General features: G+C 38.6%; 2 protein-coding genes across 3 annotated transcripts; both read left to right on the top strand.

Moving 5' to 3' along the window:
* The first annotated feature begins 4,087 nt into the window (after positions 1 to 4,087).
* On the top strand, positions 4,088 to 7,865 carry LOC145768904 (N-alpha-acetyltransferase 60-like). The gene is made up of 2 exons (XM_082580510.1): positions 4,088 to 4,997; positions 7,752 to 7,865. Exons 1-2 carry the CDS (start codon positions 4,218 to 4,220, stop codon positions 7,863 to 7,865), a joined length of 894 nt encoding a protein of 297 aa, XP_082436636.1. The 5' UTR covers positions 4,088 to 4,217.
* On the top strand, positions 7,152 to 20,320 carry LOC145768200 (delta(24)-sterol reductase-like). Of its 2 annotated transcripts, none has more exons than XM_082579685.1 (4): positions 7,152 to 12,100; positions 12,686 to 12,935; positions 13,503 to 13,738; positions 19,218 to 20,320. In XM_082579685.1, exons 1-4 carry the CDS (start codon positions 11,223 to 11,225, stop codon positions 19,258 to 19,260), a joined length of 1,407 nt encoding a protein of 468 aa, XP_082435811.1. In that variant the 5' UTR covers positions 7,152 to 11,222; the 3' UTR covers positions 19,261 to 20,320. The 2 variants fall into 2 exon arrangements, with proteins under 2 accessions (XP_082435811.1, XP_082435810.1); XM_082579684.1 differs by lacking the exon at positions 19,218 to 20,320 and adding an exon at positions 17,078 to 18,255.
* Positions 20,321 to 21,392: the final 1,072 nt, after the last annotated feature.

Here is a 21,392-nt window from a genome sequence, read left to right as displayed (position 1 = left end):
TTCATGTCAGGCCAAACGTAGCGTTGAGCAATAAGGCGTTGTGTTGATTTGATTCCTCCGTGGTTGAGGTTGTGCAGTTTGTCAAAAACTGTTTGGCGATACGTCGTCGGCAACAGGACTCTAAAGCGTCCAGTTGAGGTATCCCCCTCGATGGAGATGCCGTGTTCAGGTAGGAGTCGTTTTTCCAAGGTAAGAGAGGTAGGACTCATACGAAAGTCAGCTAAGGAGGTGTCATCGTGTTGAGCAATGGCCAGGTCACAAAAGTCGAAGTTGATACCATCTTCATAAATGGCATTGACTGCAGCGCGACTGAGACAGTCTGCGACCAAGTTTTCACTACCCTTTAAGTAGCGAACATCAGTGGAGAACTCACTGACGTAGGCCAAGTAACGTAACTGTCGTGCTGTGGCTTTCGCCATCGTTGCGCTGAAAGCTGCAGCTAGCGGACGGTGATCTGTAAAGATTGTGAAATCACGTGACTCAAGGAAGTAGGAGAAATGTCGGACGGCGAGGTACATGGCTGTAAGCTCTCTGTCAAAGACACTATACTTCTGTTGAGCTGTATTAAAGAAACGAGAAAAAAAACATGAGCGGCTTGGCTTCGCCATCGATGAGTTGTTGAACAACAGCGCCAGCGGCAGTATCTGACGCGTCTGTGACTAGTTGGATGGGAGCACCATGAACGGGGTGAGAGAGTAACGTGACTTTCGCGAGGCTCTGTTTTGCAGTCTCAAAAGCATGCTTCATGATGTCAGTCCAGATCAGAGGTTTCTTTGACGACTTACCAGGCGGTAAGGAAGTATACAGAGGTTGAAGGATTTCCGCACAGCGTGGTATGAACATGCGGTAGAAGTTGAGCATACCCAGGAAACATCGTAATTGTCTTACGGTGGTGGGTAGAGGAAAGTTCAGGATAGCTGAGACTTTGCCAGGAAGCGGCCGTATGCCGCTCGAGTCGAGCTGGTGTCCTAGGAACTTCAGTTCGGTTACCGCAAAGGAACATTTTTCCTTGTTGAGGATGAGACCGTAGTGGTCAAGACGTTTGAACACCTGAGATAGGTGGCGTTTGTGCTCCTCTAAGTCTTGAGAATGGACGAGGACGTCGTCAATGTAACAATAGACATAGGGAAGACCCCGCAGCACTTCATCCATGAAGCGCTGAAACGTCTGTGCGGCACCCGAGAGACCCATAGCTGTACGTTTGAAGTTGTAACTCCCCATTGGAGTCACAAGGGTCGTCTTGTGACGATCCCGTTTTGCTATGGGTATCTGGTGGTAGCTCTTCACGAGATCCAGGCTGGAGAAGATAGTGGATCCAGAGAGGTGGTCTACAAAGTCGTGAAGATAGGGTATGCGGTAGGAGTCTTTCGTGGTTTGTTTGTTGAGCAAGCGGAAATCACCCGTGATTCTGTACCGCTCATTTGGCTTGGGTACAAGGTGTACTGGTGTACCGTATGGAGAGTTCGCCGGTTCTATAATGTCCAAGTCAAGGAGCGTCTGCAGTTCCTTGCGGAGACCCTCCAGCTTTTCTGGAGATAGTCGTCGTGCCCGTTGGCACACAGGTGGACCATTGGTAGGAATATAGTGTTCCGTTGTGTGGCGAACTGGACGGTTGAAGTTCTCCAGCTCAAAAACAGAAGGAAACTCTTCCTCTAGGAAAGCTAGTTCAGCAGGAATCTGTGCCGTGCTCGCAGAAGGTGAACAGGCATCAGAATAGAGTTGAACTTCAGAAGCATCAGTAGGTGAAGTAGACAAATCCGTATCAGGAGCAAAGTCAGTACTCGATACACAGGGATCGGCTGGGGTCGTCTGTAGGAGACGGCCGTTAACAACGTCAGGTGTTAAACAAAAATGGCGTAAGAAATCCAGTCCAAGAATGGGAAAATCTACGTCTGCAACGCGGAACGTCCACTCAAATGTGCAGTCAAAACCAAGCGACAAAGTCAATGGTCTTTCGCCAAAAATGTTAACCGCAGTGTGATTAGCTGCGCGTAGACTGGATTGCGGTTCGGAAACGTCGGTATAACAACGCGGCAACAACGAAAAGGTCGATCCTGTATCAACACAAAAGTTAATGTCAGTAAGAGTGTCAAGAATCATGAAAAGAGCGGAATGTGTCGTAGGACCTGCGGAGCCGAGGCTGCCCACTCGTCCATCCCTCGGCGTTATTCGTTTTTTGGCTTGCCTCTTGGGACCCAAGAGCAAGGTTTTTCACAGCGATGTGCCTTATTACCATATGTGAGGTGGTAATAGCATAAAACACGCCTTGAGTCATTGGACCTCGGTTTGGGTTTGAAGTCGGTGGAGTCCGTAATTTTCGGAGTAGAGGTACTCGGCTCCGAGCGCCTAAAATTCGCAGGCGAGCTCAGTGTAGACATCGAGGTTGTACATGAACGAGAGTCAGAAGAAGCAGTAATGGAGGTTTGGAGCTCCTCCAGGCGGTCCGCGAGTGAAGAAATGCGGTTTTCCAAGTGGAAGTTAATTTCTGGCTGTTTATTGGTATCTTGCGTGGGAGCAGAATTAGATGGCTCTCCCGCAGCAATGATGTCATCTGCTCGTTCGTCGAGCGTTTGAAGATCGTCACCCTTACAGATGGTTAAAAGTTGTCGCACTCCAGGAGGAAGACGGTCAAGAAAAACTATGCGAAGGAGAGGAAAAAATTCTCAGGAACACTACCGTTTATATCAACTAACTGACGTAAACGCTTTAAGAGCTCGGTCGGCTTAAGGCCTCGATCTTTGTTACCATGTAAGAACTCGTGAAGTCTCTCCGTAGAAGACTTCATATTCTCGGCAGTGATCAAAGTTTTAAAATTTTCATACGGTAAATCACAATGTACACAATTATCCAAAATTTCTGTCATATCAGCCAATTGCTTAGGAACAAATTTTTGAACGATGCAATCGAACTTATCACGTGAGCTCATGTCAGGGTGCTGCATGAACGCAGATTCACACAATGATAACCATAATTGCACATTGCTATGAGTAAACACAGGTAATTTAAGTTTTTTTGATACTGGTACGTTTGCCGACAAGTTCATAATATTTTGTGCAGCAGTGTGAAAAGCCTCTGTGGCGTTATTATTTGCCTTAGTATTAATGCTACGTACTACGAAATACAGTAAGGTAGTTAAAAATGACGTCACAATAGCCAAAAGTGACACTACAATAACAATAAACTCCATGTTGGTTGAATTAGGCCAAGTTAAGTTACATAAAAAAATTGTTGCAACGTTCCAAATCCAATCACGTCGGGGTCACCAATGTCGCCTTTCCGCTTATGGATGGGTTGGGGTCACCAGCTTAGCCCTTTGCTAAGCGCCACACGGTCTACGAAGCAACTGTGATGGAAGTCGCTTCGGCGACGCGACCGTGTAACTGTATAACAATAACTCTGTAGCCTACTTATTACCGTATTCACTGTTCACTGCGTCCAGTAGTTTATTCCACGTTACTGTACATCCAAAGGTTGAGGGTTGTATCTCCAATATATAATCATTACTTTGATACAAGATCCGAAATAAATCGATTATGCATTTAAACATATATCCAGTGCTTGACTGTAATAAGCGACCGTTAAGCAGACGTCCAAAACGAACTAACTTTCTTTTTCAAGTTTCAGAAATAAAAAATGGCTTCTTACAAGAGAGGAACGCATCTCTCATAACGAAGAAACAAACACTGCGCTCTCACTAAATCTAACGTCACATTCCAGAACTGTGGAAGAGAGGACCAATCACGTGCTACTACGAGCTTGTCTCCCCAGTGATGCACAAAACACATTATTATTTGGGTTCCATGGAGGGGAGTACCGCGACAGTAAGATAAAGTTGCGCGGAATTTGCAAGGCAGCTGCAAACAAACCAAACCATAGAAGTTAAGTCGGAAATTTATTCGCGGGCTTGGCAACACTAGCCTTAACTCCAAGCCAATTGGTTCGGAATCGGATCGCGTTTGTTGTACTTGTTACTGGAATGCAAATACTCAACGAAAAACAGAAAAAAAAGTTTTCATAGGCCACTGATTCACTGTTAAATTCTGTATTGCAAGGAAATAAACTTTTGGACGATAAGCAAAGAGAATTCTTTATGGGAACAGACAGGTTTTTATAGGAAGTACGGTAGGATAGTAGAAATAAAAATAGAAGTTTGATACTCTTGGCCAAGTTCAAAAATCATTTCATTCATAACTTTAAGATGAAAAAATTATGCTGCAATGACAACTGCTATTGACATGCCACTGACTGACAGCAAGTCCTGTACAAAAGTCATAAGTTCCGAAAGAATATTGCTGAAAAATAATTTAAGCAGCAACAACAATAACATGGTTCTGAATATTGAAGGAGAAAGTGTGAAACCAAGTATCATATCTCAACTTAAGGTCCGGTTTTTGGATGGTGAAGATATTGCAGCTTTGAAGCAATTATGTGATGAGTGGTTTCCTATTAAGTATCCAGATAGTTGGTATAAATTAGTTTCTTTTGATGAGCGTTTTTATTCATTAGCTGCAATTTACAAAGGCAATATTGTTGCAGTATTAATTGCTGAAATTAAGCCTCGGTGGCAAGTTTCAAAAGAAGATGGAGATTTACTTGCGTCATCATTTCCACTTGATACCAAAATTGCATATATCCTAAGTCTTGGAGTTCACAAGCTTTATAGAAGACAAGGACTAGCTTCATATTTATTGCACAACTTTCTTGCATCTACATGTGCACATGAAAATGTAGCCTGTAAAGAAGTAAAGGCAGTATACTTGCATGTTCTTTGTTCTAATCATGGTGCAATAAAGTTTTATGAGAGGCACAAATTTCGTCTTCTTCATTTTTTACCTGCTTACTATGTAATTGATGGTGAAACAAAAGATGGGTATTCTTATGTTTTACACATTAATGGCGGAAAACCGCCTGTTACATGTTTGGATTATTTGCATAATATTTTTAATTTTGTTAAATATTTCCAGCTATGTTATATTCCCAGCAGAGTCATAGCTGGAGTAAATAATTTGTTAAAACATTTTACTACTTGGCCAAATCTTTCACCGTTTGTTGCTAAAAACAAGCAATGTCACAATTTGTAATTTTGTTCATCAAATGTAATATTACTATGAATTTGTTTTAACTGTGTCTTGAATATTTTAAGTGTGATACAGTTTCATCTTTTTTTGAAAGGCCTATAGGCTATAATGTAAAACATGATATCTGTTATATTGAAGTTGTACTGTCCTGAAAACATTTGAATTCTATACATAATTTGGATATTTATAATTACTGTAACAGGCTTTGAAGTGTAACATTGCATGCATTGAAAAGGCATGTTTAACGGGTCTTCTACTATTCGGTGAGTCCGATTCGGTGAGAGCCTTTTTCGAAGAGTTCCCTATTCGGTGATTTTTTGAATTTTTGAAATAAGACCCTAAGCCTTACTACTAACCCCTAACCGCTAACTCTAATCCTGAAACGGCAATGATAATTAGGCTACGGTACCCGATAGTTAAAAAAAATCACCGAATAGGGAACTCTTCGAAAAAGGCTCTCACCGAATAGGGAACTCACCAAATCGGACTCACCGAAATGGGCCATTCCGTGTTTAACAGCTATTTTTAAGTAATTTTTGTTTGACCTTACCTTTGTAAAAATTATTTGAGCACCATCGATCAATATCTTGATTTTCATGCAATTCCTTCTCAGTATACAACTACAGTAGAATCTTCTTAATAAATTCAGCTTGGTCTAAGAAATTTTATAAGCTGTGGATGCCACATTTAAAAATATAAACTACTAGTGTTAAAAATTCCTTTAAAAGCAAATTTGATTGCACTTTACTACATTATACTGCTACTGCTCAAACAACAGTTTGCTAGCAGACATCTTGCTGTTGCATTGCGCATAGCTCACTACTCTGGCAGTTTTAGCTCTTTGGCAAGGTGGGTAAAAGTACTCAAATGTGTTTCATTGCGTATGACAAATGGAAACCACGCTAAGTTACTTATATAGTAACAAGGCATGCAGTCTTGTGTACGATTTACTGCACTGAGGAGACCTTAAGGTCGAAACAGTGGCATCCTGTCTATAGTTATGGATACGACATGTAACTAAGTACGACGTAGACTAGTATCTTGGGCTTGGCTTTATTTAATTTTGTAACATTGTAAAATTGGTTGATATACATAATGATGAAACAGGTCAGACAATAAAATAAACACGGTTAGAATTTAAACGCAGCTTGTTATTTTGACATGAGTCTTTACCGGAACATTTTTGTACCAAATATTCCTACTTTTGAATGTGTTCTATTTAAAAGTTCATAAGCTCCAACTTTTGTATCCATGTACTGTTGTACTTCATAGTATACCATGAAAAAAAAACACAATGATGTTTTTGTATTGTATTTTTTGGTTTTTTATTAAGTTGATATTTGTGAAAAAATGGAAATCACTTTGACGGAGGCGTGTGATATGTATACTTGTATAGTAATGTAATGTGAGAGTAACAACATTAAAATATACTCCAATGTCTTCTATATACTTTTAAAAATATAGCATTTCTTGTTTATAATTGTATAATGTCAACTGATATCAAAAGATCATACTTGCAATGGTGTAACATATAAAATGATCTTGTAATTATATGTATTCAGTTTAATGTGTTTGAGTTTAATAATCAACAGAACTGACATAATAATTAACAATGATTATTGTATGCTTGTCGTTCAGCATTTTGTAGTTTCAGTCCACAAATTATACCCAACAATTGCCCACATACTCAACAATTAAAGGTTTTCATACCTTAAACTAAGGCAATAATCAGATTGTTGATTAAGGTAGCCTACCACTTTGGTTTATCAAGAAAGTGCCATGGATTAATGTGAATTTTTATTTTTTTTATTTTTTGCATGGGAGTGAGTGCAGTTTTGCTTAATATGAAAATGCTTGTTTGTTGTTGACAATCATGTTGCATTTCAGCAATTCAAGTACAACTCAGCATGGAATAGCTGTTAGATAGCTTTAAAATATATGCAGTGGAACCCCGCTTACCTGCAGAATGGCCCGTTTCGGCGAGTCCGATTCGGCTAGTCCGATTTGGCGAGTTCTCTATTCGGCGAGTGCCCTATTCGGCGAGTTTTTGAAATTTTATTTTTGAAAGGGAATTATCGGGTACCGTAGCCTAACTGTTTTCACATCGTTTTAACGTCGCTGAAGGTGCAGAAAGGAATAAAAATAAAATGTTTGAACTATTAAATTAAAATTCGTCATGTCAGTTCAGTTGTTTTTATTTCTGACCATCATTTCAAAAACAATACACGTCAACATAGCAAAGGTAGAAGCGACAAAACGCGAACGCTAAAACGTGCTTGAATTCGTCATGTCATTTCAGTTGTTTTTAAGGTAGAAGTGACAAAACGCGAACGTTAAAATGTGCTTGTGACCGAAGTAAGTTATTGAGTTAAAAGAAATGTGGCACGGTCGCAACACCTTCAGAAAAATTTAAGATGTGAAGGGAAAATAAAAAAAAATAAAATGTTACAAAAAAAATCATGTTTATATCTATAAGTTAGTACTTTTGAATAGTTAAAATGATTAGTTTCAGGATCAACAAATGTGTGGCCTACAGCTTGGATTGAAAGGAAGTAGGCTCTCGCCGAATAGGGAACTTGCCGAATCGGATTAGCCGAATCGGACTCGCCGAATAGTGGCAGACCCGCTTACCTGACCACTCATGAGACTGTATTTACGTAGTAACACTAGCAGGATAATTCTGCTAGTGGATTGTGCTTTGTTAGCAATATGTTTGTCAGAAATACATCCACTCTTGAAGCAATCTATGTAAAATTTCAACAAGTGTTGCCATGTTATTTTTTTTAAACAAGCAAGTAAACTTACAATAACCGACCCAAAATACATATATAACTCAACAGAAGATAATGTCTTTAAATGTTAAGTTACAGATGATCTCTAAAAAATGTTCTATCTGATCCTAAAAGTGTTCCCTAATCTTTTAGGGTCCAAGTAGGCGCGCACACTGTGGCGTGCCTAACTGTCGGCGCCAAAAAGACTTGCTCCCATCTTTTATGGGCTAATAGTGCAAATGGTTGCTTTTGTAGAGTTTAATTGGCAGCTTCAAACCAATTATTTAGTCATTTCAGTCTGGAAACTGGTGTTGTCACGTCATTGAGATAAAATGGGATCATGGTGAAGTGTTTGTGATAATTGGGGTGGTCTTGTTATAAAGCTGGTTGCCAACAGGGGTTTCACTGTAGTTTAGTGCAGGGCTTCTCAAACTTTTTTGCTCTGCGACCCCATTTTGAAAAATATATTATATTTCTATGCGACCCCATTTATTTATTTATTTATTTATTTACATCAGACTCAACATGGTCCATTTTACAATCAAACATAAAATGTAGAAACAAAGCAGATACTCAACTCCGAAGAGCTGAGTTGCATTGTACCACATACAAAGATTGATAGTAACAGTCTGTTGGCATTATTTCATAAATTCATTGATTGGAAAACAAGTTACATCGTGTTACAAACTGGTATAATTTTTACGAATGAGAGCTTGCAAAGTTGTGGAGAGCTGAGTTGCATTGTACCACATACAAAGATTGATAGTAACAGTCTGTTGGCATTATTTCATTAATTCATTGATTGGAAAACAAGTTACATCGTGTTACAAACTGGTATAATTTTTTACGAATGAGAGCTTGAAAAGTTGTGGTATTGTTATCAACGAATGCAGAGGTGATGCTGCGTCGTCTCCGCAGATTAAACAACATTCTGCAACAATTATTGTATCCAACACGTAAGCGATTACTATTGGTTGAAAAATAGTTGCACCATAGTTGACAGGCATAAAAAGGAATACAATAGGAACGAAACAACACATTTTTAACAGCAATCGAACATTTGGAAAACCTTGCTTTTAACATGTTTCCAGCACAATACAACGACCGTAATTGTCGTTTCGTGTCTTCATCATCGGATAGCAAGTCGTTAATTATTACTCCTAAATATTTCACTAGGTCTCAAAGCAGATACGTTTTTCATTTAAATATATGATCGGATTAAAGTCAAGTTTCAACATCTTGGATTTAAATAAAACACCAACAGTTTTGTTGCAATTAAAGTTTTGTTGCATTATGGGGACATCCACGTTAATGACATTAAAACGGATCATTTTGATCATTATATTTTCTTTTTCTTTCTGACTTTTCAATTGTTTTCTTTGTGCTTGCAATTGTTACCGCATGAATCTACGGAACCTAACCACTGATCCATAGTCAATTAATCTTGTAACTGGTTCCTTCAGAAACTAGTTGATAAGCTACTCTGAAATCATTATGCGAGCGATAAGGTTACTTTTGGTCAGCACGTTACAGCAATGATAGCGTAACAATGCATCAATTGTTACGATTGATTATATTTTATCGTTCGACATTTCGCACCGACGGTTGCGGTCAATTGACATCATGGCAAGACTACAACCCACCGGCACTAGAATTTCATTACGACCCCAAAATTTCATTACGCGACCCCATTTGGGGTCGCGACCCATAGTTTGAGAAGCCCTGGTTTAGTGGACATAACATTGGCAGTTGAAAATGATTAGCCTATGATACATATATACACTCATTGCAGTGCATGCACTTAAAAATGCAGCTACCTTATCTCTAAAAACGTATTTTTGTTTGCAACAAACTAGATTTGAAATTTTATTTAAAGGTTTGTTACTAAACTGTATGGCTATTGAAAATATTTTTCTTTTATGTAATAATATACTTTTCCAAAAAGCAATGTTTTCATCATTCATCCACAAAAACTGTCTTAAGACAAAACTATACTTGTGGTAGTTGTCTTACAAATATAAAATCTTTAGTTTCAGAATTACTTTTTTCACATCAGCGCATAAAATATGAGTTCAAAGTTTAAACATTTACTGCCATTATTTTGTATATTAAGTCTGCGGAGGCTGCTTCCGTTTGAATGTCTTGTAAGATTCAATAAGGTAATCATATCGGCTACCAAAGTAATTTGAAGCTAAATGATGTCACAACAGTCCACAGTAGACTCTTACTGAATTGAATCTTTGTCACACTGTTTCTCAATTTATGTCTCTTACACACATTGTTTTTGCTAAGTTATAACACAAATTGTCCTTCTCATTGTTGATTCATAAATCCTTGCAGTAACATGGCTACTGGCTACTTGTATTTTTCATGTTTTGTCATCCTCTTTTTCATAGATTGAACATAATTATGATGCTTTTTAACACAACCCTTACCCAAATTTTCTCTTGTATCTCAACAGACTAAGCTAAGTTAGAATTAATTTCATTAAGTTGTAAGATATAGTCAATGGCACATGTTTTGTGCTGGAATTAAACCATATTATATACAAGATTTTCGGATGTTAAGATGTACATACCAAGGATATCTTAGAAATTAATTCTAAGTAATTCTAAGATATCCTTGGTATGTGCTCGTATATTTTGGTATGATGTCACTTCTTAATCTTTACAATTGTTGCTGTTTGTACTTGGGCGAAGAGTGTTTGATTGTAATATGAATATTGTCGTACTACATAAAGAAGTACAACAGATTTCATCTGTTCAAAACGATCTCGGATCAATGCAGTTGTAATACGATCTTATTTATTTTTAATGCATAAAGACACCACTTAATTTTTGTCTTGGTTGTTGGTTGAATTACATTATTTATGTTTTAATTTTTGTGGATGCTAATCAAGAAAAATGACACATGTGGACAGCTGGACACTAGACAGTTCAGCTTAGAATGTTAGAAATCACTAGGATGTTCAGTGGTTTGAAGAAAATATTTATTTTTGTTGCTTGCAGGCATTGTTTGGGATACGATTAAGAACATTTAATACAACGTTTGAGCTCTTTATACAGCTATCAGTTACCATATAATCGTATATGCACTATATAACTAGTTGCTACAAATTGAAAGAAATTGCAAATGCTTAATGTCTCTGCTGCATACATTACATTTATTAACTGAATTTCGTGTTTGTTTTTTTTACTCATGCAATAATAGTTGTACACGTACCTTATTTTTTCGCTTTTCTGATGTCGTCCAAACAAATGCAAGCTTACACTGTGTTACTTTTTCTGTGAAACTGAGCAGATATGTATCAACATTGTTTTGATGTGTTAAAGGTGGTGTCAGGTAACACAGTTTGAATGTTTAACCTGCCGGTATGATTGTCAACAAAACCAAGTTGATTAGGTGGCTTGAAGATCACCGTGGCTTGGTAGTGGTTCTTTTTTGTCTTCCTGTAAGTTATCTCTTTGATCTCTGCTTTCAGTTGAGGAACTGGGTACAAAGAACTTTTTTCTCGACCCCTCATAAGCATGACAAACGAGTGAAATTAATTCAGCAACACGTGTTAAAATGGAATGATCTTGACCCTTCACTTCAGAAACCGATGTGCACTGCAAGGCCTAACTGGCTCAGTTTGTCAACAAGGTTTTTCCAGAAGAAAAAATGCCATAAGATTCCTGTGCCGTTGTACGACATATTAAGCCTTGATGAAGAGAGAATGGTCGTTCAAGTTGAGCCCATGGTCTCTGTTCGCGATATCACAAAGTTTCTCATACCTCGGGGTTATATCTTAGCGGTGACTCTAGAAATCGGAGACGCGACTTGCGGAGGGTTAGGTTTGGCGGTTGGCATGACAACGTATTCACATAACGTAGGTTTTTATCAAGAATGTGTTGAGTCTTATGACGTGGTACTGGCCGATGGGAGCTTGATCAGAGCGACAAGCAACAACGAAAATCAAGATCTTTTCCACTGTCTGCCTTGGTCACATGGGTCTCTTGGTTTACTTGTTGCAATTGAGTTAAAGATAATAAAAGTAAAACCTTATGTTCATTTGCGCTATTCTCCAATACTTGGCCAAAGTAATTACTGCAGTCAAATTCGCAAATTGTCTGGAGCTTTAGACAAAGAAGCTTTAACACCAGACTTTCTTGAAACAATTGTGTTCAGCAAGCATGAGGCGGTGATTATGACAGGTAATTTTGCTGATGTCACCTGTGAAGAAGAGAAAAAGAAAGTTAATCTCGTCGCCAGGTAAATGATTGAATTACAGCTTCTGAAGCTTTTGATATCCGCGAACACGTTGAATCGAGTGATTAAGGATGCAGTAGAAACTTATTTGAATATAGTCTACATCACCGCATTGTACAGCTCATTGTTTTACATATTATATACTTCTTTACTTTCGGAAACTATTTTTATCAACATTTCACAGTGTAGATTCAAACGATCTGTTATAGCCTGATGCTGCCGGTGTTTTTTGGCAATATCAAATTACACTAGCTTTCGGAACACAGTTCCCTAGTCATGTGCTATGACGAATCAACATTGTTTTACGTACGTCGGCAGTCGACTATCACGAGAATGACAGCCATTAAAGATATGCTACGTTTTCTGACATGGCCACTTGGCCAGCACTCAATTTGTGCTGAAATTGAAGAGGAAGAGAACTTATTATTGTATTTTGGTAGCTACAAAGTTAAAATCGCCATTTTTGCATTATTGACACATCGATTGACGACATGAGTCAAGAAATGGACATATTCAACCTTGAGCCGGATTAGTTACACTGTTTTATGTTAATAGTATATGAAGATAATAAAACATAATAACTTTCAGGTGGTACAAGCCTTGGTTTTATAAGCATGTTGAACGATTCTTGAAGGATGGCGAGAGTGACGAATATATTCCTCTGGAGCAATATCTTTTGCGACACAATCGCTCGATATTTTGGGTTGTCGAGGCCATGATACCGTTTGGAAACCATCCGATATTCCGTTATTTGATGGGCTGGCTTTGCCCTCCTAAACCCGCTTTTCTAAAATTTACCACTACACCTGGCATAAGGGCGTTGACTTTCACCAAGCAGGTATGTTGTATCGTTTATCGTTTTACATGTTTGATATTACACAGCTTCGTGTCCTGGTGACTATTCAAGGTTGTAACTTGAACTAGTGATATATCACTTGAACATCATACAACCAAAACAGTTTTTTTTTATTTTTGTTTGGCAATACTCTAAAAGTATAAAATGTCGCTTATTAAATCATGAAAAAAATAGAAAAACCGATCTGCTTTATATATTTTTATTACTCTTTGCGGGAATCTTTATCATCCAACTGAGAAAGCCTCTTTGAAAGCTTAATCCTGATGAAGCATACTTGTAGAGGCTTCGAACAAACAACGCAGTAGATTGACTGAGTGAAGTTCTTTCTTGTTAAGGTGTTATTGTCTGCAAGTTATTTCAGCCACTAAGTGCCGCTTAATGAAGAGCTGTCCTTACTCCAAAGTGTGTTGCTCCAATGCACACAGCATACGTAGTCATAGCCTCAGACTAAACAGTCTTTGTTGGTTAAACTTTGTTATATTTCATCCGAGCCTGACCTTTGCAAAGTTTCATCTTAATTCTTAAATCAATATCTTTGTGTATCAACAGGTATTCCAAGATATAGTTTTACCAATGACGGTTCTAGAGAAATCGATTGATCTGGCTGAAGAACTTTTTGATACATATCCTGTACTTATCTACCCATGTCGGTTGTACAACCACGGGCGTCATAAGGGCCAGTTGCGTCCCCCGCGGCCCGAGCAAATGTGCCCCAACGGTGATTATGGTATGTTCTTCGACCTTGGTGTATACGGAGTTCCAGGAAAAGTGAAAAGGAAAGAAAGGTTCGTAAAAAATAATTTTTCTTTTGGTGTAGTGTACAGCCTGTTCTCTCTTTGAAACTCCGTATTGACAAGGTAATTAATTATCTCAACTTTGAAATGTTAACCTGCTATGGACAAAGCTACTTCTGCGTTGTAGCCGAAAATGTTTAATTTATGTTTTCATCAGAAGGTAATCGTAGCCTGTTACGTAAAGTTTTCTCGCAAGCAATTTGCTATGCCTCTATCGAGAGACTATCATATTATAATAACTCACAAATCATCCCTAATGCATAAAAAATGGATATTTGGGATGCAATTATAAAAGTGCTGACTTACGTAAACTTTCTTGCGCCAGGTAGCCTACTTCAAAGCAAGGTCTAAAAGCGACGCTTCACACGCGAAACTCCCAAGGCGTCAGCGCCGCCATTTTGAACACTGCGGGAGAATGCTTTGATCGAAGTTCCAACGCCTGGCATCAAACATTTCGCAACACACGCTTCGTGCTATTCGACACTACGGGTTTCTTTTATAGATGAAATAACCTAGGCTATGTTGAGTTGTCAACGTATATGCCAGTTCGTATTTCGCGTTTGAGCCAATTAACAATATTGCTCTGGTAAAATGACTGTTGGATACTTGCTATGAAAGTTTTTCACATGTAGAAAACAGCCTAGTTTCCGACCAGATGTTCAGAAATACAAATAAAAAAGCCGCTATTTTTATGGAAAGGAGTTCTCTTCCAGAACATTTTGAACACTGCGGGAAAATGCTTTGATCGAAGTTCTAACGCCTGTCATCAAACATTTCGCCACACACGTTTCGTGCTATTCGACACAACGGGTTTCTTTTATAGATAAAATAACCGAAGTAGGCTACTTTTAGTTGTCAACGTGTTTGCAAGTGTGTATTTATGTCTGACTTATGCATTTGTTGTTCCAAGATTGCTGAAATGTTTTGCAACGTGAATAAAAAATAGTAGACAGATAAACACGGTTGGAAGTCGACTTCCTTCCACTAAAAGAGTTTCTGTGATTACGTAATGGGCGATGTTGCACATTCACAAAAGCACACAACCCAGCTAGCAAAACCCGTCGTTTTTACATTGATTCAACGTCTGCAGATGTTGAATCACAATGCATGACATGTATCAACAAGTTTGCTGGCTGGGAAGTCTGGACATTTGCAGGAAATTTGTCTCGCACCAGGCGAGATGCCATCCTTTGAAAGATTTAACAATGATGGATTTATGTAGCCAGTGCATGATGACGAAAACAAATTTAAGATTTCCTTTCCGTTATATAACTTAAAGCAGGTGATTGATACACGAGAAAATAATCGCAGAAGCACATAATAAAAGAACACAATAAAGCCTACTTATTACGCAAGTTTTTTACATCAAGAAAATAGCCTAGTTTCCGACCAGATGTTCAGAATCAGAAACAGAGATAAGAAAGGTCGCTATATATAAGAGTTCGCTTTTAGAAGAATAGTAGGTAGAGGTAGTCACTGGGAGTGGACATTTATTGGACAAGGCAAGGTAATAGGCAAGTTGTAAGCACAGCATAGCTTTGCCCAACTACAGATAGGATAATCTTCAGTTAGTCAGTATCCGGTAATGACTAAAAAACGATAGAATCCTCCGACAACACAGATGGCAAAAGCTTCGGTCGGTCTTACCGAGAAGCGGTTAAGGTTCAGCAAACAGCGAGTGAAGTGCGGGATCTGTTCGAAGGAGCTATCGAGAGAAGCATTGCCATGTCACTTTGGAACTTATCATTCAGGTAAACTTCCGGCTAATAGCGTTTAGTAGCCTAACGTCGCAAAGCATTCTCAATTTTGAACATGTTTAATTTAATAGTGGTAAGCAAAAGCATGCTTCTCGACGAGACAGTGATAACGTTTCTGAGTTTGCCCAAGCACAACCAACAAGCAGTTCAAGTTCGGTCGGTGAGCTTCCATCTGCAAATATAAGGTCAGGCCCTGGCGATAGCACGTCTTCACTAGATGTTCAAGCTCATCAGGAAGCGATCAGGAAGTTGCAACGACCTCTCAATCTCATGTTGAAGTACCACCAACAATCGATAGATCTAGGTCTGAAGCTGGAACGCTCTTCAACGAGTTACGAGACGAACTACGGTAAATACATCTAACATCTTCGTCTGATTTCTGTAACTTGCAGTGCTGTATATCCATTCTTCCCTAAGAGTTTTTAACACAGAAAAATTTAAATCATAAAAAAATGGCTGGCGTTATAGTAGAAGAAACTCGACGCAACAGGCCAAGTTCCTCCGCCATAAAGCAAACGGCGACTACGAATCAAGCATTCGCTTCAAAGGCAAACCATCTCGCCATTACAAAATCGCTGATCGATGCGATGAACGTACTGGGCGATCGCTTATAATCGAACGCTTATAATCTAACTCTTGTGACGTCATACCACTATTCGACAAACAAACGCAGAATTTTTGGTCGTTCGACAAGAAAGAAAAAATTGCAGCCCTGATTACGTATGACAATAGAAGGGCTATTGTTTATCGTAAACAATCTCTGTTTATCGTAAAATAACAATTGGCATCGATAGTAGTTTAATAAATCTTGTTATGTTAACCTGGATTGCGCTGTCAGCATCAGGCCTGGATACTCACTGCATGCTTATGGTTACTTGTTAATTCAACTACCCGTATACTTGCTGTACATTTAGTCTACCGCAAAGGCTTTGTTAAGAAAAACAGCTTTCTGGTAACTTTTCAACTTTCTTTCCAAAGAAGTATTCTTCAAATATGCTCTATGTTACATTTACTAATTGTCTTCTGTAGCTCACTGTACCAGTTGCACTACAAAACTTTCTGCAATTTTGAAAAGAACCGCATGTTTCACGCGCTGCAAACTACCGCCCTGGTAGTGTCATCAGAATAAGGCAATCGCTGTGAGCCTTCGTATCCCCTTCTCTAGATATCCCTGCAAAAACCCCTATCTAGATTTTCGTATACTATAACTTCTACCTTCTCTATCCCTGTCATTGAAAAGAAAAGCATATTTTTAAATGAAAAAGTTATTGCTTGGAAAATAAACGCATAGAAGTACATAAAAATAATAACTGCGCAAAGTACAGCTTAAATATTTGTACGCTAAATGTATCAACTGGCAAAAAATCAGACTTCGGCTTCTGTTTTTGCCATGAATTTAAGACTCGGTTCCACTCCAGCTCCAAAATCCTCCAAACCTCCGGCTCCTGTACAGTAAGTACACCTCTAGTGGAAGCCAAACCGAAATTGGTTGGTGTTGAAATTATTCCTAACGGAAACAAGTCTTGCAGCAACATGGTTCATAGATGCGGTTTAGCTGTTTACTACTTTCTAGATACGACGTGGTTGGGACAATGCGGTCGATGGAAAAGTTTATTCGGGAGAGCGGTGGCTATTCTTTCTTGTATGCCGATACCTTCATGACTGAGGAAGAGTTTAATGAAATGTTTGACCTCACTTTGTACGAGGAGTGCAGGATCAAGTACGAAGCGGTTAATGCTTTTCCTCATCTGTACGATAAAATTAAACCGGAAATTGACGTGTTTGCCGTGGGAAAGAGATACGCAGAAGGACGTCCTTGACCTTTCTGGTTGTATGGACAGTTTCATTGCAAGCAGTGGTTTTCTTTCTCTTCTGATGGCACATTTGTATAGTGACATTAATTCCGGTTTTAAATCATATGAACTTTTTAGATTCTTCTGGTTTTAACTTCCAAATTCTGCTCACAGTAAAACTGTTACTGACAGTTTGTGTTTTAGTTTTATTTAATTCTTTTTCTGCATTTTCGTGTGTTTTATTTTTATCGATCTTGCTGTACATAAAATTACTTTTTAATTAAGTGCGACTATGGCACACGCACACATAAAACTCTCAATTCGTTAAAATCATTGTGACACTAAATTGTCTTCCTAGTGGAATTCACTGTGTGCCTCTCTGGAGTAAGGCAGGATATCTTAAAGCTACATAGTTAAGCATTGTTTATTTGTAGAGAACCAAATATCTTGACAACACAGTTAAGTTGCATGACACTAATTTGTAAAACCTGTGACAACCAGTTTCTATCATTTGTGTAACTTTTTGTGTTGTTGTTGCCAATACTTTTCTCTCCCATCTGGAATTTACCAATCAAAGAAAATTGCCTGCGTAATGCCCAACCAAAACAGAGGATTTGAATCTCTAAACGTTTCAATTTTTTCGGTTCTTTGGTGCAGATTTTCTGTGTCTTCCCTCTTCCGTGGTTGTTCTTGATTTCATGTGTCTTCAGAGGAAGTGTTGTCGAGATGAATGGTTTGTATTTTACGTTTGGTTTGTATTAAACGTATTTTAAGTCTATAAAGTTTTATTGATTTATCCAGTTTTATCGCTTGTGGTGTATATGGCTGTAAAAATACTTTGCTTCTATTTCCTTATCGCATATCGCCAAAATTGCCACTGCGTTCTTTAATCTCATGATAACAATGAGTGGTTTTCATGTTCTAATCTGTTTGCCAAAATAATTATGCTTTCATTATGTTCATTTCGTGCAGCCGTTGATCTTATTTGTTCAGACAACAAACAGTGCGGCCACATAGCCGAGTGGTGAGAGCCCTGGCTCGACGTTCGAAAGGGCCGTCGGTTCGACACCACTCAAAAGCATACGATTCTGTTTAAAAGACACTCAGTTGCATGCCTAAAGGTGACCACGAAGATTAGCTACCTACACTCACACCTGGTATAACCGAACCCAAGCAACCCGACTATCCGGCTCGAAACGGATTTTTTCCATACATTTACTCTTTTTTTCCGCATGTCTCGCTGTCCGACCCCGAAACGATAATTAAGTTATGACCGGATGTTCCTAATGATTAGAGAAAATCCGTGCTAAGTCGCATTCGTGCAGCTGGCTGTTCCTGATGGCAATCATATCAAAATCAGTTGAGATCCAACAATTGAACGTAGTGGATGCAGACTTACGTCATTTTGTGTTCAAAACGACAACGTAAGACGTAGACGGTGACCAGCGTATTGTCAACCGTAACAGTGCATGCAAAACGGATGTCATAAATAACAACAAACCACTACCATTGTTATTTAAAGAAATGGTTACATTTGTCACTTCATTATGCATAAACTGGTAAAAGAAGAATGTTCGTTACCACCATAATCACTTTTTGGATTGTCTTCAAGAGAGCTTGCCATCGTTTCTTCAGCCTTGCCAGTGTTTCATAATTTATCTGATTGGGAGTTTAAGGCAGTGTTTTGCTTCTCGGTCCTAAACTTGGCCTATTTGCCTCACAGACCAGTTTTAGTCGGAGCACAATTTAACAGTCCGGTAAACGAGATTATAACAACCATATTATAAATTGTTTTTCTTGTTTTTTAAATAAAGCGCCATTCAAGGTGTTATGGCATTGTTTTACCAACTACAAGGCACTAATTGTGTAAGTGGGCTGCATGTTATTCGAAGGAAATTACAATGTACTCAATACTCATAGTTACTGTGCGCGAGGAACAGACCGCAGACCACATCATCAATGACTGCTCCATCTTCAAGCCACCTAACGGAGTGGAAGGTCTGCGTGTTATGGATGATGAAACCAAAGACTGGCTGCTCTTAGTAGCCTTCCAGTGTAGTCCGGTAACATCGTGAATCTGGGGTGGTAAAAGGATAGACCCTCGGCCCCAGATGCTCACACGACGACGACGATAGTTACTTAGAAGGACTGTAATTGACAGTCTGTACATTATTTCTATTCTAGATAGCCATGATGTAGCTCACCTATTTGCTGTTAAACATTGTAAAGTTCTGTTACAAATACTTCCTAAACTTGCAAAGTGCACAGGCCGCATGCTATTCGCATGAAGATGTGTTTGTTTGCACGGAGATTTTGCGCGTCATGTTTTTTCAAAAATTTTCGTTGATTTCTTGACCATTTGTAGCTTTTACGAACATCTTTAGTGTACACTGTACATTGTGTACAAGCTAGCTGGGCGTCCTTAGCCTATACAGTAGCATAATAGGCATTTTGCACATCAGTCAAGCAACCGTGATACATGTGTTTGTCGATTTTCAGACAAGGCAACTAGCGTGTTCCCATATTTAGGCTATTGCTTGTTCAATAATGATGTTTTTCTTCGTAGTCTTTATACTCAGCGAACAAAACTTACGAAGAGCCGAAGACAAATAAACATTTCTGTATTTTTTTTTTTCAAAAGCATTTGAATCAATCGTTTTATGCGTGCAATTATTTTGACCAATCGTAAAAAATTGAAATTTTGTTTTAAAGAGATTTTGCAAGTATTTTGAACTAAATATCTAGACGAGTGGCTTATGAATGACAATTATTCGTGTTCGTACGAAGAGCATCCCTGATCCCGGACAGCAACGTAATACGACGGATTTTGCTGTTTTGGGATAGTATGTAGCCGGTGTTTGAAATCATTTATAGCCGACGTTGCAATGACATGTAACGTTATCAATTTCGTCATGATGGTTTCTCTGTACTGTATTCATTTTTTATTATGATTGTATGCAAGTGGTGTAAAACGTGTATCTAAAGTGTATTTGTTTCTTGTAATTACAATATATTGATATAGTTTTGAACTAGTTTTGAAGCGAAGTTCGTCAATCGTAAACTTATGCACCGTAGCCGTTTCACAGCGACGTTTTAACTCCTATATCTTGAGCTGTAGTTTGTTCGTCGGCGCCGCAGTCGCCTACAGCTAGATGAGCCTGTCTCCATTGGTGTATGCAAGAGTGCTTAACTCTTGTTCGTAGCCGAACAGCTTTAAGCACGGGCTAAGGCATTACTTTTTCGAAGGGAATGCCGGTAACGATGACAACAAAGAGACACCGACATGAATTGGTTGTTGCACAAATTGCCACAAAACCAATCTTGAACAATCAGATTACGTATTTTCGGCTACAATTTCGAAAACAAGACATGGAGCTGAATCCAAAATACGGTTAATTAAGTCAAGTTTAGTTTGCTCCTGACTGAAAGTTGTTCACCTTAGTAACTTATGCCAGTTACTGCGACGAAACAAAGCGATTATCAAAACAACTAAAATAAGTAAGTTTTCGACTTCAGTCTACCAAGATGTCAAAATTTTAGAATTTAAACTCCAAATCCTCTCACGGACTTCAAGTAAAATCCAAGTCCAACTCCAGATTATAAGCTTTGTAAAATCCAAATCCGGTTATAAATTTGACAATAAACTTACATCGCTTCTGAAATTGGCTATAACGAAGCTACGCCCAATTGCAGCAAAAATAAAATCAAAGTTTCTAAAACTTTTCGGCCACACTAAAAGATCAAAATACGAAGTCAGCAAAACCTGCATGGAAGGTAAAGTTGACGGAAAGACACAGACCACCAAGACGATGGCATGACAACATTCAGGCATAGACCAAACTCAATTTGACGACACTGGACGAGCTATAGCTAAAAACCGTGACTCATGGAAACAGATAATAATCCATGTGTTACTGACAATCTTCAAATTAAACGTCACACAAAAACGTTGTCTACTGAACCTGACGTCTTACGTCATATGTAGCCTACTATTGCTAGAAATAAGCAAAGATTGCATCACCTTTGTCACACCTGTAAAGCATTACATCATCGTTAAATCTTGAATTACGAGATATGGTGTAAGCAAGACGGACT

Source organism: Aplidium turbinatum, chromosome 4, assembly GCF_918807975.1.
Source record: "Aplidium turbinatum chromosome 4, kaAplTurb1.1, whole genome shotgun sequence".
NCBI lineage: Eukaryota > Metazoa > Chordata > Ascidiacea > Aplousobranchia > Polyclinidae > Aplidium > Aplidium turbinatum.
Note: the sequence above shows the minus strand (reverse complement) of the source record. Positions and strands in the feature narration are given on the sequence as shown.

Excerpts from the sequence above, each read along its gene's own strand:
- LOC145768904 (XM_082580510.1), top strand. The coding sequence starts at position 4,218 with ATGACAACTGCTATTGACATGCCACTGACTGACAGCAAGTCCTGTACA. Across the intron at positions 4,998-7,751 it reads CCAGCAGAGTCATAGCTGGA|GATAATTCTGCTAGTGGATT; the intron begins GTAAATAATTTG and ends TAACACTAGCAG.
- LOC145768200 (XM_082579684.1), top strand. The coding sequence starts at position 11,223 with ATGATTGTCAACAAAACCAAGTTGATTAGGTGGCTTGAAGATCACCGT. Across the intron at positions 12,101-12,685 it reads AAAGTTAATCTCGTCGCCAG|GTGGTACAAGCCTTGGTTTT; the intron begins GTAAATGATTGA and ends AATAACTTTCAG. Across the intron at positions 13,739-17,077 it reads AAAGTGAAAAGGAAAGAAAG|ATACGACGTGGTTGGGACAA; the intron begins GTTCGTAAAAAA and ends ACTACTTTCTAG.